General features: G+C 43.3%; 2 protein-coding genes across 2 annotated transcripts in view; one reads left to right on the plus strand and one right to left on the minus strand.

Moving 5' to 3' along the window:
- LOC111814145 (zinc finger protein 431-like) overlaps positions 1 to 18,032 on the minus strand; it is a 629,125-nt gene that overhangs the window by 82,252 nt on the left and 528,841 nt on the right. The gene's annotated exons all lie outside the window — the stretch shown is intronic.
- On the plus strand, positions 227 to 14,843 carry LOC111814144 (zinc finger protein 709-like). The gene is made up of 4 exons (XM_023706898.1): positions 227 to 301; positions 9,626 to 9,752; positions 9,949 to 10,009; positions 11,930 to 14,843. Exons 1-4 carry the CDS (start codon positions 299 to 301, stop codon positions 14,235 to 14,237), a joined length of 2,499 nt encoding a protein of 832 aa, XP_023562666.1. The 5' UTR covers positions 227 to 298; the 3' UTR covers positions 14,238 to 14,843.

Raw genomic sequence — 18,032 nt, forward strand, 5'->3', positions numbered from 1 at the left:
AGCATTGGCTCTTTATCCTGTCTCGACCGGGCTCACATTAAAGAGCAGCTGGTGTAGGTTACCAGGGAAACACGCATGCCACCTTCAGAGACTGTCACTAGCACCTCAGCTAGACCAATGCACATAGCTTAAGGCCATTTGAAGGATAAACAGCAGTCCCAGCCAGCTCTGTACATATCAATAGGAGGAAATAGGGTCAGGGTCAGTCAAAACGGAGACAGTAGCTCTTCTTTTAAAGAGCTGCTCACGTGGTCCTCCACACTGGTCAGCGACACACCTGGAGTTGTGTTTATTTCATATGGTGAGGACCCCAGTTCCACTCCTTCCCAGGGTCATTGGTGATTGGTTATTGCACTTCTTGCTAGGGGGCTGAGTTTCATGGACTAACCCAAACTCATTTAGCAAATGAGTAGCCTAAAGTAGCAGTCTGTCCTTACAGGAACACAGTGTGAACCTGCAGATTGTCAGCTTGGCTGAGTGCTGTGACACAGAGGACCTGTCTCTATTTCCTTGAGGGCCCTGTCCCTTATTCACTCTTCCCCTGGGTCTCGGCCATTGCTACATTAGGGGAATTTGCGTCGGGAATCAGAACAGTGGCTCCCTGATTGCTGGAAGCTTCCTCGGTGCATGGCTGCTCCAGCCAGAGCTGTTAGAAATAAACAGTGCATGGTGATTTGGTCATTTATCAAGTGGCCACTGAGCAAGGCAACTCTGTATTGAAAATGACCATTGGAAGCTCAGGTTTTCAAACCAGTTTCCTTACCTCGTTAAGGTTTAAAGAAAATTGGGATTTAAAAAAAAAAAAAAACACGATGATTTTTGCCCTTGCAGCTCCTCATAGCACAGAAGGCTGCATGTGCATTTCCTGAGGGAGTTCAGTCTTGGGCTGCCGCTGTGGCTCCTGCCTCTTCTACATTACTTCTCATCCACATGGCTGATCACACGCCTCAGCCTCAGGTCCTTTTCCACAGCTAGATGGCTGTTCCTGCAAGTCAGGCTGTTTTAATGAGGCCTCCCAGAGTTTAGAACACCAAAGAAAGTGCTGGGGATATTGGCAACAGTGATCTTGCCCTTAGGTCAGTGTTTTCAGGGTGACAAAAACTTAGGGGCTGTATGCTCTCCTGGCCTGAGAGGGTCGGAGGTCTGTGCAGGGGAGCCTAGTGCCAGGCCCCGTGACTGTGTCTTCTCCTATTACTGATGCTCTACCTCTTGGTGAGGGAAGAGTGGACGTTAGGAAACTGCTCTTGGAGGTAAGATACCTGGGTGGGCCTCATCACTGAAGTGGAACAGGGAGGGCGTTCTCCTGGTTCCCAGATGCTTTGGACATTGTTTATTGCTGGTGGACTGAAGGCAGACATTCTGCCCTGAGCTCCGTGTCCCTACTTCTGTATTCAGTTTGTGAGATCTGGGCCTACTCACTGCCCAGGCTAGGGGGAGGGCGTTGGCTACTGTGTCCACCTCCCTCCCTGCTGAGGAGACAGGCGTGTAGCAATCTTCCCATTCAGGGTTGGGCCTCTAAGCACTGTGATTCCCCCCCCCCCCATTTCCCTGCCTGAGTCGAGTACGCATCAGCGAGGCCTGGTGGTGCCCGCCTTCCACCCCAGCTGCTTGGGAGGCTGAGGCTGAGCTTTGAGCCGCCAGCGCAGCCTGGACGGTGCAGGAGGACTGCGTTTCCATGTGGAGTAAATGTTTTAGGATGTTTGTGTATAACATGCTTGAATACCTGAGTGTTAAATCTTTAAGAAAACAGAGAAATTATGTAGTGGAAATCTTTTGGTCTTGTAATTTATTTCCTTCTGTCTCTAGAGGTACATGGTACAGCACCTGCTTATGGTGATGGACAGCAGTCAGGCGTCCCTGCTCTGTCAGCAGCTGGACACCCTGGGTGAATAGCCAGGGAGTACAGTGCACTGTTCTGCCTGATCCTTTTTTTTTTAATGGTGTGTGTGTGTGTGTGTGTGTGTGTGTGTGACTGGGGATCAAACTCAGGCCCTTGCGCTTGCTTGCCAGGCAAGCACTTACTCTTCTGAGCCATTTCCCTGGCCCCTGCCTGATCCTTCTGCGATAGTTACCATTTTATTATGAATTTGTCCAGATATTCCAGAAATATCTCCCAAAACAAAGGAACATGTCTTTGTTTGTTTTGTATTTTAGGGAAGGGTCCTCAGGTTCTCTCTACTAGATCTGACTCATAGTGATCCGCCTGTTTACAGCCTCCTAAAAACTGGGATTACAGGCATGCCCAGTCTCAACTGCCCTCTCAGTGCACCCCGGGGGCGGGGGCGGGGGCGGGACCGGGACCGGCCAGCACGCTAGGCTCAGGAATTCAACGCCAAGGCCTGCAAACGCACTTTCATCCACTGAGCTATTTGGCCAGCCCTAGCTGCACTTTCTGATACCCTCTTCAACCTCATTTTTCAGAGAACTGAGGCCTTTTACATCCTTCATTACACTGATTCTGAGGTTTTTAATTTGTTTGACTGCTAGTGACCACAGGAGCATTGTTTCCTAATTTCTCTCAGTGAGTTTGTTATTCACGTATAAGAACTTTTTGCATGATATTTTGTACCCACTATGCTACTCAATTTGCTTATTAAGTCTAGCAGTTTTTCAGTGGCATTTTTGAGTTTTCCACGTGGACTATCATATGATTTGTGCATGATGATCATTCATTTCTTCCTTTCCTGTCATTATTCCTTTTCTCTCTCTGTTCTAATTGCTGTAGCTAAAGTTGCCAAGACTATGCTGAACCAAAGTGGAGACAGTGGACTCCTTGCCTGACTCCTGAGACTAAGTGCTTTCCTTTTTTGTCCCTTTAGTGTGAATTACCATGTTAGCTATTGGCTTGTCACGATGACTTATTCCGTTCAGAAAAAGATGATCTCTTGATTTTTCTGTCAGGCTTTTATCATGAATAGGTGCTGGACTTTGCCAAAAGGGTTTCCCCCCCTATTAAGATGAAATATGATGTTTGTCCTTGCTCTGTTAATGTGGTGCATTCCATTTATTTACATTTGTTGAACCATCCCTGCATCCCTGGGATGAATCATATTTGGTCATGGGGTATCATTCTTTTTTTTTTGTTAATGTATTTGGTCATTACAGGGTTGCACTATGCAGCCAGGCTGGGATAGTGGTTCTCCTGTTTTCAACCTCCCAGGGCTGGGGTTACAGGTGTGTGCCACCACACCCAGGCTCTGGCTGGCTCAGCCCGCTCAGGGTGGGGCTGGCACTGTCTGTGTGCAGGGGATGGAACTGCATCCCTGGGCTTGCCTGAGCTTTGCCAAGCGGGCGCTGTGGTTCTCTGAGCCATCTCACTGACCCTCATGGGGCAAACGCTTGGCTGCATTCTCTTTGCCAGTATGTTACTGAGGCTTTTGTATCTATGCCAGTTAGGGAGGTTGGCCTGTAGTTCTCTTAGTTGGGTTCTTCTACGGTTTGGGTAAGAGGTTAATGCTTTCTTTCAGAAGTGAATTTGGGAATACTGCTTCTCTTTGCGTTTCATTAAAGAATCTGAGCAGCACTGGTGTTAAATCTTCTAAATTTCTTGTGTGATTCAGTCCTTCAGGGTTTGGCATTTTCTTTGTTGTGTAGGTTTTTAATTTTATCTTCGATTTTGTTAACTGATATTGTTTCATTTGGGATTTATATATCTTATTGATTCAGTTTGGTAATTCATATGTAAGTAGGTTTTGGTCCATTGTTTTCTGTGTTTTTAATGTTGTCAGAATAAAAGTTATTGGAGTATTTTTTTCCCCCCTTCGGGAACCAGGGATTGAACTCAGGCCCTTGTGCTTGCCAGTGAAGCAGTTATTCCACTGAGCCATCTCCCCGGCCCCTGAATAGAAGTTATTGGAGAAGGTGTAGATGATCTTGATTTATGCAGGGTCTGTTGTGACTTCCACCTTTTTATTCATAATTATGTGGATTTGAGTCTTTACTTTTTGGATAAGATTGGCTAAGGATTTGTCCATTGTATTTAAATTTTCAAAGGATCAACTGTGATTTGTTGATTCATTGTACTATTTTTAGTCTGTAAGCAGTAACGTCTGCTCTGGTCTTTATAATTTGTTGTTTTTCATATATTTTAGGGAAGGGTCTACAGGGTGTTCAGGGTCTCACTACTAGATTGGACTCATAGTGATCCGCCTGTTCACAGCCTCCCAAGAGCTGGGATTACAGGTGCCGGCCACCACGCCCAGTCTCAGTCGCCCTCTCAGCGTGCCCTGGGCCGGCATGGCAGGCTTGAGGATCAAACCCCCAGCCCCTGCGCCCCCTTGCAGACACTTTAATCTGCTGAACTATTTGGCCGGCCCTTTGGTCTTTATAATTTGTTCCTTTATACAAGCTTTGGCTTAGTCTGCCCTTCTTTTTCTAGAAGTTTGAGGTTCCACATTAAGTTTATATGGTCCTGCTCCATTTTCCTGACAGGGTATTCACTGCCAGCAGTTCCTTTCTTAGCTTTCCTTGCATCCCATAAGCTCAGGCAAGTTGTTTTTAATTATCACTTAGTTGTAGAAACCGTCTAATCTCTTTAATTTCATCTGTGACCCACCGATCGTTCAGAAGGACTGAATATAATTTCCATGTGCTTGTGGAGGTCTTGTGGTTTCTTTTGCCTGTGGTTTCCAGTTTCGTTGTACTGTGGTCAGGTAACATGCGTGGGAGAATTTCAGTTCCTGTGCATTGACCGAAGCATGTTCTGTGGGTTAGTGTGTGTCCCCCGGGAGAACGTCCCTGTGTGCAGCTCAGAGGGACGCGTCTTCTGGGGGTGTGTGGCGGAGCACGCAGGACATCTGCTGCGTCCATTTGTATAAGACTCTGCTCATTTACATTGTTTGTTTCTTTCAGTTGTGTTATTTCAGAGTTGATTTTTTGGTGTAGACGATTAGTCACTGTAGTGACAGTGGGCTGTTGAGTCCCCAGTACAATTATATGAGTGCTTATTTGATTTTTTATGCCCTTTAGTATTTGTTGTTTAGGCTTGGGTTCCCTTGTATTTGCAGCATATATGTTTACGTCTGTTATGTTTTATTCTTGAACTGTGCCCCTTAGAGGGATGTAGTGACCTTTTTTGTCTCATTTGATCAGTCTTGACTTGAAATGCATTTTGTCTGAAAATACAATAGCTGCTCCTGCTTTTTTGTGAGTTCTTCTTGCATGGAATATTATTTTCTAGTCTTTGAGTTTCAGTCCATGAATTTCTTTTCAAATTATGTGTGTTTCCTTTTTTGAGAGAGAGCATCATGGTATATAGGTATGTGGTTCAGGATCGCCCTGTGTAGCCCTGGGTGGCCTTGAACTTGCTGCAGTTCTCCTGCCTCAGCCTGGGGTTGCAGGCAGGCAGCACCAGACTCAGGTTCAGTGTGTTTCTGTTCTGCAGCATATTTTTGGATCCCACTTCTTGATTCATCCTTCTAGTCTGTGTCTGTTGATTGGTGAACCCAGGCCATTGATACTGATGCTTACAACTGGTAGGTATTGACTTGTCCTGGTCATGTCATGCCTATTGTTGGCGTCCCCTTCTTTCCTTCCCTCCCTGTGTTTGTTTGCTTTGTGAAGGGATTCTTGGTCTCTCAGTGTGATACATTGTCCTCTGGAAGGAATGACATCAGGAGTGAGGGGAAGACAAGAGCTGGGTTAGGTGAAGACTTCTCCCCTCTCCCGCCCCCCCCACCCAGCAACAATATGGACGTTTATTTATACCCTTGTAAAGTAGTAATATGTGACACAAGGTTGCCTAGTGACTAATAGGTGACAGTAACCTGTCAGGATGCTCGCTTATCCCAGGACTGAGGTAGCTTGACTGCTGTAGACGCTGAGGCCTAGTTCTGCTTTCACACCTTTGACGGATTTCCAGCTTCCGTGGTGCCCAGTACACTTGCCTGGTGGCTTCCTTCTGTTGTGGTTCGTGGAATTTTAGGCCTTGTTTTGTCTGCCTGGAACGTCCTTTACAACACTTGAAGTGCTTTTCTGTGGTCATTCATTACCTGAGCTGTTCTGTGTTGTGCAGTATCTTTATTTCTTCCAGTATTGAAAGATCGTTTTGCAGGGTAGAGCACTCTAGTCATGTGACTACAGGTCATGTGACTGCAGGTGGGCCTTTGTGGCTGTCTGCTTATGGGTGTGGTGTCGCGGATTTAGAGCTGGTTGGTTAGTTGGGGGAAGAAGCGGTCACTGTGGGTGTGGCCTCAAAGTGTATGTAGGTGACTGCTGCTTCCCGGCCGTGCCTTGAGCCAGCTTCCTGTGTGCTCTGCCCCTCCGCCAAGCCACTCTGTTTTGCACTTCTTTGACTGAGGTCTGAAATCTCTATAAGCTGTGAACCCAAATCCATTGTTTGTCCTTTAAATTGTGGGGGTTGGGTATTTTGTCTCAGTGCTAAGGAACAAATTCACACAGACTTTTCTTCAGATACAGCATTTTAAAGGCAGTAGCACTTTCACGCCTGGTCTCATGGTTGGGTTCGTGGTGGATGCAGGTTCCGCTGTATGTGAGGCGTGAGGTTAGGGAGAGCTGTGCTTTCACTCCTCCTGCTGTCCACCTTCCATGCTGCTGCCGGCTGTGCTCGCTCTGTAAATGCCTGTCACTTTCCACATTAGAGTGCAGGCAGGTAAGCATGAGTTTCGTGGCCACGTAGCACGTCTGTGATTTCCAGTTAATTTATTCTCGACAGAGCTTTTGGTGGGATGTAGCAGTTGTGACAATACAAATATTACAGGAAATCAGAAACATCTTAAAGGGAGCTTTGGCCAAGGTGAAGCGTGTGCAGGGGAAGCCCCATCAGCTGCTTCCTTGCCTGCGCTGTGCATGTACTGCACTCTTCACTCTGCTGTTGCTTATTCCTTTATCCTCTGTGGGTGTCACTGTGCAGCTGCCTTCTAGATTTTGGACCTCAGAATATTCCATGAGTGCCGTAGAAATGAGTCCCACGAGAAGTCATTCCACGTGGTTCCTGTGTCTTGCTATGTTTCATACGTGGCCATGCCTGTGTCAGGGGCAAAGTGGTTTCCTCTCAATTCTAGTGGGTGCTTGGTTGCATTTTTTCAAATATAAGTTTTAATAGATGCAAAAAAAAAAAAAAAATCCCAGTTGTCTCCAGGACTGACATCTCCTGTATTGTCTAGAATTGCAATCCAGTCACTGATGTACATAGCTTGGAATACTCCAGAGTACAGAACATGGCTGTGAAGTGTACCAGTTCATCCTTCATTTTTGTATTTAGGACAGGGGCTACAGGGTCTCACTACACAGATCAGACTTGTAGTGATCCTCCTGTTTTCAGCCTCCCAAACACTGAGATTACAGGTGTGCACCACCTCGCCTGGTCTCAGTCATCCTCTCAGCAAGCCCTGGGGGTGGGGTGGGGCGGGGCTGGCACAGCACACAGGGGATTGAACCCTGGTCCTTATGCGCCTACCTCAGCAGGCACTTTAGTCCGCTGAGCTATCTAGCCGGCCTTCATCCTTCATTTTTGCATGTCTACCTACTAGTTGTGACTTTCCCCAATTCTATTCTGTTGCCTATTTCCTCAGATAAAGTCAGGGATCTTATCTTTCCTTTTCCTTCTTCCTTTTCCCTTTCTTTTCTTTTTTCTTTCTTTCTTTTTTCTCTTTTTGAGACAGGGTTTTACTGTGACGTCCAGGCTGCCATGAGCTCACTTTGTTGCCCAGGCTGGTCTCCAATGCACAGCACCCTTCTGCCTCAGCCTCCTGAATGTTGGGATTACAGATATAGGCAGTGTACCTAGCTTGGACCTTATATTTTATTGGCTGTTCTCTCATGAAGTTTAAATGTTTTTCTTTCTTTTGTGTTCAGTTTTGATTTGTTACACAGATTCTTTTATAGAATATGCTATCATTTATAGACTACCATGATTTTCAACATCTGAATTTCTAACTGTAGTTCTGATAACTTCATGATTTTCTTCAGTGGAAAACCATTTTCTTTCTTCTGCCAAATGTGTTCAGATATCTCTTGTTTCAAGATGTAACTTTAATTATCACACCAGGCATAAAAAGATCCCTGTTTCTCCTTGCATGCTTTATTGCACAGAATGCCAGTAACACTCCTTTGTGTGATATACGGCTTGTAGTAGGATAAGCCCCCAAAGCCTCATGGAGTCATGTGGGGCTTTTTAGAGGTGCAAGGATCTATCGTTTGTTAAAATGGGGTTGATTTGTGATGGAAGTCTAGGATTAAGAGTGTGAGCACCACCTGGGAAGCCTGGGTTTAATGTAAGAGGAGAGTTGCTGCTACTGGTTGCTGCCTCCTGCTCTCTGCTTTTGTCTCCTCCTGCCTGCCCTGGGCCATTCCCCTCTGCCACACTCCCCTGCCGGGCCGCCCTTCCTGGGAGCCAGACAAAATGGGCAGAGGGCTCTGCAAACTCTGAGCCACAGCAGTCATTTGCTTGTTAAATTTTATGTGTTGAGAATTTTGTCTCTGCAGTGGGGAAAATGTAACCAAGACATTCTGTGTGCATGTGAGCTCGTTGAAGGTCTCCTTTTCTTTAGGCTGCTTGTCATTCTTCGCTCATAGAGCACTGCCCCCAGAGCTAGTGTAGAAACTCCTGTACCTGAAAGAAGCTGTCACATTTGGATGTGTGTGAAAGGAAAATTTTTTTCTTTCATTGTGAGTGCCTATTCAGTTTGTAAAATCTTTTTTTTTTTTTAGTAGAACCAGGGATTGAACTCAGGCCCTTGCACCTGCCAGGCAAGTGCTTATTCTACTGAGCTATCTCCCTGGCTCCCAAAATATTTCAGAAGGTCAATTCTTTTGGCTTTGTTTGTTTGTTTGTTGGTTTGTTTTTGGAGGAACCGGAGATTGAACTCAGGCTCGTGCACTTGCCAGGCAAGTGCTTATTCTTTTTTTTTTTTCTTTTTGGCGGAACGTGGGATTGAACTCAGGCCCTTGCACTTGCCGGGGAAGTGCTTATTCCACTGAGCCATCTCCCCGGCCCCTCCTGTAAAATCTTGATGAAACACACATTTCGTATGTATTTTCATCATACCCCCCCCATTTCTTTCTCCAACTTCCAGATCACTAAACTTTGGTATAAATGGTATTATTTCCTTAGTCCAGTTTTACTGTGCTCAGGTACTCTCCAAAACTAAGTAGTTTTTCATTAGTCTTCCAAGTCATTATTCATTTAACTTAGTGTTGTACTAATGATTTATCTATGAAAACAAGTTGGACTTTCAAAATATTGGCTAAGTAGAATCACAGAAGAAAAGATCAATTCTCTGAGTAATAAGTTGAGGGGAAAAAAAAAACCTATTTTCTTTTATCCTCAGTAATTCACCAGATATTTTCCTGCTTTAGATTTGATTTTCTAGACTCCTTGGAGGACCCTTTCAGGGTAGCACTGTACGAGTAAATCTGGGCTTAGCCAGCTGGAGAAGCAGAATTTGAGTTCTGCCTTGGGCTTGCAGTGCATTCTACTGCAGTGTATTCTAGTGCACCATCAAATTTCCTGTATGACAAGTGTGTATAGGTGGAGAATAGGTGTTGGTCCAGTGAGAAGCGTAAACTTTGGAGATGTCAACCTCGCTGAGACTTTTGAGTATAATTGAGATGCATTTTGTTGAGATCTCACTCTTCTTCTTGAAATCCATGTCTGATGGTGTAGGAGGCAGTGACCTTCGAGGACGTGGCTCTGAACTTCTCTAGGGAGGAGTGGGCGTTGCTGGATCCATCCCAGAGGAAGCTCTACAGAGATGTGATGTGGGAAAACTTCAGGAACCTGGCTTCCATAGGTAAGCAAGATACTGTTCTCTCATTTATGCACTTAGAGAGCGTTGGATCATGCTTGTCAGCAGAGTTTCATTAGCAGCAAGATGGAAATATGATGCATGTTCCGCGCATGTTTACATTTCTACCATGAATCTAACTGCTGTCTATTGACTTTGGTACATGTCGCAAGTCAACATTGTATTTGTCTCTGCACTTTAGGAAGGATCTCAGGTGCACAAAACATTGAAGATGAGCATAGCAGTTGCGGGAAAATTCCAAGGTAATTGCCTTCCTAAGAGTTACGTGTGCAAGTGTCAGAATAGTGAACCCAAGCAAACTAAACAAACAAGACCACGTTCAAATTGTTTTATCACAAAATTTCTCTATAGCTTTATACATTTTAAGATCTGTCTGTATTCTGACAGTTGATTCTGTGAAACATTTCAATGTCTGAAATGTAGATGGGAATATATTATGGCAAAAGTGAGATTTTGATCTGATGTAAAGTTGAAATGGCACAGTGGCGCCTATGTAGAGTCCCCATAATTGAGAAATTATAGAAAAAAATTGCTGCAAGTTGCAGGTCAGCCTGGGCTATGCTGTGAATTCAAAGCCAGCTGATATTATAGACAGAGATCCTGTCATTACAAAAAAGAACTAATAAGGTATCTTCTATGCTGATAGATACATTGAATGAAACTGCGTTTAACCATTGAGGACAGAAGTATATAAAGCAAATGCGTCACTCTGAGTTAAGTTCTAATTAAATGCATGTATAATTAGAATAATTATATTTTTAAAAGTCCTCTTTTGGGGGCCAGAGAGATGGCTCAGTGGAGTAAGTGCTTGCGTAGCAAGCACAGGACCCTGAGTTCAATCCCTGGTTCTGCCAAAAATAAACATAAATAAATGTCCTCTTTCATCTCAAACATGTAAGTTTATATAAGTGATACTGTATTTAGTTCAGTATGTTAGAAATGTTTTCTTATAAAATTGCTAATTTGTGGATGCATTGAAAGTACAAGCAAATGCCTCTGTTTTGGTGATCACTGCTTTTGAAGAGTCCTCCACAGCACACACTCCATTCACATTCCAAAGTATCAGAAGGTGCAGCCCTGTATTGTTGGTGGAACTGTTAATGTGCAATATGTTCTCCTCAGTGTTGGATAACCCAAAGACACTGATGCACACATACCCATGTTAGCAGCACTACTTAGAAATCTGAGCTCTGGAAAAGTCCTAAATGCCCATTTGCAGGTGAATTGATTAGGGAAATGTGGGATAACCTGGGGTATAAAAGGAGCATGCTTGGAACCGTAGCACTCAGACAACCTTAGCAGGAAGATCGTGCCTTCATCCCTAGCCTGGGCAACTACTTGATTCACGAGAGTTTCTCAAAATATAAATGAGGGGGCTGGCGAGATAGCTCAGTGGTCTAAAGCGTCTGCTTAGGCAAGCATGCAGGGACCTCGGTTCGATCTCCAGCACCACATGCCATGCCAGCCCCACCCCCAGGGTGGGCTGAGCTGACCATAAAAAAAAAAAAAAATAATAAAATAAAATAAAAATAAAAATATAAATGAAAACCATTGGATTTATCTCAGTTCTAAATCCCTGGGTTCATTTTCCAGCATTGAGAAATGTGCAAGGTACACACATAACGGCATAGTTTTATACACAAAACATTGAAGTGATGGCATTTGCCAGTGGGTGGATGGGATTAGAGTCCGTAACGCTAGATTAAGTAAGTCAGAGAACTTTCACTATCATAAGTTACATTTTTCATGAGAATTGCAAAAACATGAATAAAGGAGTACAAAAAGAGATGGTTGGGTTTCTTTTAAAAAAGGCAGCTATTTTGCAGTGGGTGAAGAGGCTCTGTGGAAGGGAAAGGATGGAGTCATGGAGGAAAACATAGCAAAACACAGTGTATGGGACATGTTTCATCAAGATGTGTTCCAATTCCTCAAGATGAAAGTAGGGGTTATGTATAGCAAGTGGGCATATTACCAACTGGCATATGCATCCTGCTGTTTGGGTAAAATCTGTGTCCAAGCAATCATGCAGGGTGTATAGTGGGTGGATGATTAAATATTCCTAGGGGACATCAAGCCAGAACTCTTCACAGTCAATCATTTCTAAAACACTGTTAAATGTGATTGGTTTATTTTATTTTATTTTTTTCTGTCCACTTTTACAGAAGTGTAGGTATGGAGAAATCCTCTCAATATAAATTATTGTATCGACATGAAGAAATAAATTCTCAGACTCCAGATCTAGATGTGCACATGAAAGTTATTGATGTGAAAACTGGTGAAAGCCTTTCCTATAGAAGGGCTCATGATGATCATTCATCGGTACATGGGCCCACCATGGCTAACACTGCACTCAAACCACACAGGAATCAGGGATTTCAAGGGAACTTGCCTACCTGTAACAAACATGGGAAAGCCTGCACAAAACTGCAGTCTTGTCAATCTTGTCAGAAATGTGCAAAGACAATTCCTGGGGAGAAGACCCAAAAATATTTGACATGTGAAAAATCTTCCTCTCATTTCACTGAAGAAAGTACCATTGAAGAGGAACCGGATGCCAAATCATGCATTAAAGACAATAATATTCTAATTGATGAAATAGGTGACAGGGAGATGACTGTGTATATGTACACACCATGTGGAGAAGGTTGTAATTCTCATGAGAATATCCAGACACATGAAAAACCTAACTATACAGAAAACATCCATGAGAGTAAATACCAAGGAAAATCCTTCAATAACACTTCAGTGAGTAATCCTGAAAGAATTCACACCGGAGTGAAACCTTATGTATGTAACCAGTGTGGGAAAGCTTTCAGCAGATGCAGTGATTCCAAAAAACATGAACAAACTCACACTGGGGAGAAACCTTATGTATGTGAGCAATGTGGGAAAGCTTTCAGCACCCGTGCTTATTGTAAAATACATGAAAAGAGCCACACTGGGGATAAGCCCTATGTATGTCAGCACTGTGGGAAAACTTTTACAACTCACAGGGCTTGCAAAGTCCATGAACGAGCACACACTGGAGACAAACCCTATGTATGCAGGCACTGTGGAAAAGCTTTCAGCACCTCTGGTTATTGTAAAATACACGAAAAGAGCCACACTGGGGACAAACCCTATGTATGCGAGCACTGTGGAAAAGCTTTTACAACTCACAGGGCTTGCAAAGTCCATGAACGAGCACACACTGGAGACAAACCCTATGTATGCAGGCACTGTGGAAAAGCTTTCAACACCCCTGGCTATTGTAAAATACATGAAAAGAGCCACACTGGGGACAAACCCTATGTATGCGAGCACTGTGGGAAAACTTTTACATCTCACAGTGCTTGCAAAGTCCATGAACGAGCACACACTGGAGACAAACCCTATGTATGCAGGCACTGTGGAAAAGCTTTCAACACCCCTGGTTATTGTAAAATACATGAAAGAATTCACACTGGGGAAAAACCCTATGTATGCCATCAATGTGGGAAAGCGTTTAGCAGGATAAGTCAGTGTAGAGAACATGAAAGGATTCATAGTGTAGAGAAAGGCTATCCATGTAAGCACTGCGGCAGAGCATTCAACACCCGTGTTTATTGTGAAATCCATGAAAGAAGTCACACTGGGGAAAAACCCTATGTGTGTAAGCATTGTGGGAAAGCTTTTAGCAGGAGAAGTAAATGTAAAGAACATGAAAGGATTCACACGGGGGAGAGACCCTATGCATGTAAGCACTGTGGGAAAGCCTTTCGCACAAAAAGTCATTGCAACGGACATGAAAGGATTCACACCACAGAGAAAGCCTATGTATGTAAGCATTGTGAAAAAGCTTTCAGCACCCGAGCTTATTGGGAAATACATGAAAGAACACACACAGGGGAGAAACCCTATGCATGTCAGCAATGTGCTAAAGCTTTCATCACAAAAACCCATTGTCGAGTACATGAGAGAAGTCACACTGGGGAGAAACCCTATGTGTGTCAGCAGTGTGGAAAAGCTTTCAGCACAAAGAGTCTTCGTCGAGTACATGAAAGAACGCACACTGGGGAGAAACCTTATGCATGTCAGCAATGTGCTAAAGCTTTCAGCACAAAAAGTGTTTGTCAAGTACATGAAAGAAGTCACACTGGTGAGAAACCCTATGTATGTAAGCAGTGTGGAAAAGCTTTCAATACAAATGGCGCTTGCCAGTCACATGAAAGGAGTCATACTGGCGAGAAACCATATGTGTGTAAGCAGTGTAGTAAAGCTTTTACAACAAAAGCTAGATTGCAAGTACATGAAAGAGCTCACATTGCAGAGAAGCCTTATATATGTAAGCAGTGTGGGAAACCTTTCAGCAGAAAATGTAATTTGCAGGTACATCAAAGGGTTCACACAGGTGAGAAACCCTATGTATGTGAACACTGTGGGAGAGCTTTTGGTTCAAGACAGTATTGTAAAGTACATGAAAGGACTCACTTAAGAGTCCTATGCATGTGAGCAATATGGCAAATCTTTCAGCACATACAAATATTATCAGGTTTAAGAGGACTTGCTGCAGAGAAAAATCTATACATGTGAGCAGTGTGGAAAAGCTTTCATCATGTAGTCATTGAAGGACTTGAAAGGACTCACACTGGAGAGGAAAATGCTACAAAAGCCACAAGAAGGCTTTCAGCACAAAGTACAACTGTAAAATGTAAAGACTCACACTTGGGTTAAACACCATGTACGTAAACACTGTAGAAAGCTTTCAGTAGAAAAGTCATTGGAAAGGAAATGAAAGGAATGATCCTGCAGAGAAACCCATGGCATGTAAGTAATGTCAGAAAGTTTTTGGCATGCAAAGTGTTTGAACAACACATAAGCACTGCTGAAATGTTCTCTGTAAGTAATGTGTGACTCCATATAGTACTCAGAGGTATTGTGAGATATAGAAGGAACTCTCCCATAGGAGAATGACTAAAGAATAAACCAAAGCCTTCTCAGTGCACTAAGCATCATACACAGTCAAAAGTAAGAATAGAAACTGAATATATAAGATGCCTTAGCTGGCAAGACAGCTCAGTGGACTAAGTGCCTGCTTTAGCAAGTGGAGGGACCAGGGTTGATCCCCAGTCCTGCATGCCTTGATGGCCCCGTCCCCAGGGCTCACTGAGGCCAACTGAGTTGGCGTGGTGGCACTTGCCTGTAATCCAGGTGCTGGGGAGGCTGAAAACAGGATCACTCTGAGTCCGAGCTGTGTAGTGAGACCCTGTACCATATACATAAATGAAGCAAACAAGCTGACTTAGGCTGACATGAATCAGATGGGATAGAACCTTTTGTCAATAACATGACCACTTTCAGTCCACATGATATTAAATAAATGGAGGATTCATAGTAAAGAGTCAGAATATCTATGAGCAATGTTCGAAGGGTTTTTCAACTAAAATGCATTGAAGAAGTTAAATACAAGAAAATGTCTAGAAACCCTTCAGTTCCTCCAGTAACCTAGAAATACATGAAAGAACTACCAAAGAGAAGTCCTGTGTCAGTGGTGGGAGCGTGCACTGCTCGATGCCAGCGGCATCACCAAACTAGAGTATCGTGGGTGTTAGCATAAGAGGAGCACATGAGAAATCTCCATGTTCACGTGACGCTTCACTGATAATGGCCTTGTTTTTCTTTTCATGGCCTTGTTAATGTATATGGTATAGGAGTACCTGTAGAAAACACCTAAGTGATGTAGAATAATTATCAGTTACACTGCACATTCAAATGAATATTGTATCAAATCCTCATGACCTGGCAAACACAAGGGCCTGAGTGCAATCCCAGTGCAGTGTGTGGTTATGGGATTGAACCCGGGCCCTTTGCTTGCATAAGCAGGTGCACTTAGTCTGCTGAGCTATTTCACCAGTGTTTTTTTATTATTTTTATTTAACTTTTAAAGAATAAAAAAGTGATACAAAAAATAAACATTAGTCTCTCTCTCTCTCTTTTTTTTTTTTTTTTTTTTTTTTTTGGTGGAACCAGGGATTGAACTCAGGCCCTTGCCCTTGCCAGGGAAGAGCTTATTCCACTGAGTCATCTCCCTAGCCCCAAAAATAAGCATTAGAAATGATAACAAGATTTCAGTAAACAAAGTAGTAGTGGTTCAACGATGGCTGCTGTACTACGTGATGTTATCTTCAAATCCCAGTTGTCCAGATTACCAGATATAAAAGTATAAAATTCTTTGACAGAAAAAACAAAGCATTAACAAAAAAGTTATAAGAAATTCAAAAGAGGAAAAAACAAATCAGAGTAAACAAAAATTTAAGCATTACATGCTCCTTTGAAAAGGCCGGCAGAAATCGATAATACAGTTATCCAACTATTCTGCATATATACCTATGTATACTTTTTTCTTTTTTTCAGTTGTCCCTTTCCTCATCCCAGTTTTTCCTTCCCATTGAACAATTTCTTTCCCTCTCATTGTATCTGTTATACCTTTTAGATTGTGTTATGGATTCTTAACACAGAAATCAGATCTGAGTCCAAATTAAAATTTAAATAGCCTTTTATAACCAGGCCTGGGACTGTTTGACCATACTCACGCAAGGAGCAAGCAAACAGCCAGGAGCCTTAGAAGTATAGAGATTTTATTTTATTTTTTTTATTTATTTTTATTTATTGATTGATTTATTTTTTGAGAAAAAGGTATATATTTAGAATTAGCCAGCTGGACTCAGTTTAGATGATCCCAATTTTGTTGGCAACATCCAGTGCATCATAATCAGGAGCCAGTCGAACATATGCCTTCTTCTCTCCATCAGGCCTGATTAGGGTATTGACCTTGGCAACATCGATGTCATAGAGCTTCTTTACACCTTGTTTGATTTGGTGCTTATTGGCTTTGACATCCACAATGAACACGAGTGTATTGTTGTCCTCAATCTTCTTCATGGCTGACTCTGTGGTCAGGGGGAACTTGATGATGGCATAGTGGTCAAGCTTGTTTCTCCTGGGGGTGCTCTTCCGAAGATATTTGGGCTGCCTCCGGAGCCGGAGCGTCTTGGGACAGCGGAAGGTGGGTGACGTTCGTATCTTCTTTTTGTGGCTGTGGATTCCTTTCAGCAGGCCTTTTTGGCCTTCAAAGCTTTTGCTTTGGCTTCAGCTTTGGGAGGGGTAGGGGTTTCCTTCTTTGCCTTCGGTGCCATCTTGGTAAAAAGCTAGAGATTTAAAGGTAGAAACCGTATCCTGTTTGGCAAACAAATTTGTCATTTAACATAGAACAGTACCTTTACGGACAGAGTGACCATTACTCGGCATATATTTTTTTCTGGGAGCACTTTTCTGGGAACTCTCAGTCTATTGATGATTTATCAACAGTACACCAAGCCTCCTTGCGGTCTTACAAGGAAGCAGGTCACAGAAAGTTGAGCAGAGTAATTTTTTACATTTAGTTTTACATTAACTCATCACATTAACTCTACATTCCCCACTAGTTTTTGTACATGATTTAAATCCTTGATTCATTTAGTTTATATATGATTGGTTGGTGAGGGGACTCTAGTAACCCTCAAAAAGGGATTTTTTTTTTTTTTATCTGCCCAAGGTGCGATAGTTTTACATCTCCAGCTCTAGTAGAAGAATACCCCATCTTCCGTGGCATCCCCACAAGTATGATAGCTGTTTGTACTAGGGCACAGATAGAATGGTGGAGACCCCTGGCTAAATTTTTTATTGGGGCCCATCTTATTTTATTATTTTTACATCTAAAAAGGTCCAGTAGGGAAACATAACTTGGGGTTTTGAGTAGGAATCTCTGTCCCATCTAAGGTCCAAGTCAGCCACCACATATAAGTAGTGGGAGACTGTTGAGGCTCTGCTAGCCCTAACAAGAACCAGTTGGGCCACATTTGGTCAGTTTGACCTTGAGGGCGTCAGCAGTCTTTTGTAAAGTTCACTTATCTGACGATCTGTTGAGGCTGGCTTAAAGTGGGTGGTCAGTCCAGTGTTTTTTTGTTTTGTTTTTTTTTACTGTGATTGTGATGGGTGTGCTCAGGACAACAGGGTATGGTCCAGTACAGCGGGGTCCAAAAGTGGACAGGTCTCACTTCTTGATCCACACCAAGGATCCAGGCTCGGGTGCCAACAGGGTGTCGGCTTCTCTGGGTTGTGGGTGGTGATGGCAGAAGAGGAAATGTGTAGACTGCAGAGCCTGTAAGGACTTAACAAGTTCTTGATTAGAAATGGGTGTCAGGATTTCCTCCCTCAACTTAGGGATTCAAAGGGAGTGATCTCTTGCGTCTCAATCTTTTTTTTTTT

This window comes from Octodon degus, unplaced genomic scaffold (assembly GCF_000260255.1).
Source record: "Octodon degus isolate 3935 unplaced genomic scaffold, OctDeg1.0 scaffold00274, whole genome shotgun sequence".
Taxonomy (NCBI): domain Eukaryota; kingdom Metazoa; phylum Chordata; class Mammalia; order Rodentia; family Octodontidae; genus Octodon; species Octodon degus.

Excerpts from the sequence above, each read along its gene's own strand:
- LOC111814144 (XM_023706898.1), top strand. Across the intron at positions 9,753-9,948 it reads CAGGAACCTGGCTTCCATAG|GAAGGATCTCAGGTGCACAA; the intron begins GTAAGCAAGATA and ends TCTGCACTTTAG. Across the intron at positions 10,010-11,929 it reads AGTTGCGGGAAAATTCCAAG|AAGTGTAGGTATGGAGAAAT; the intron begins GTAATTGCCTTC and ends CCACTTTTACAG.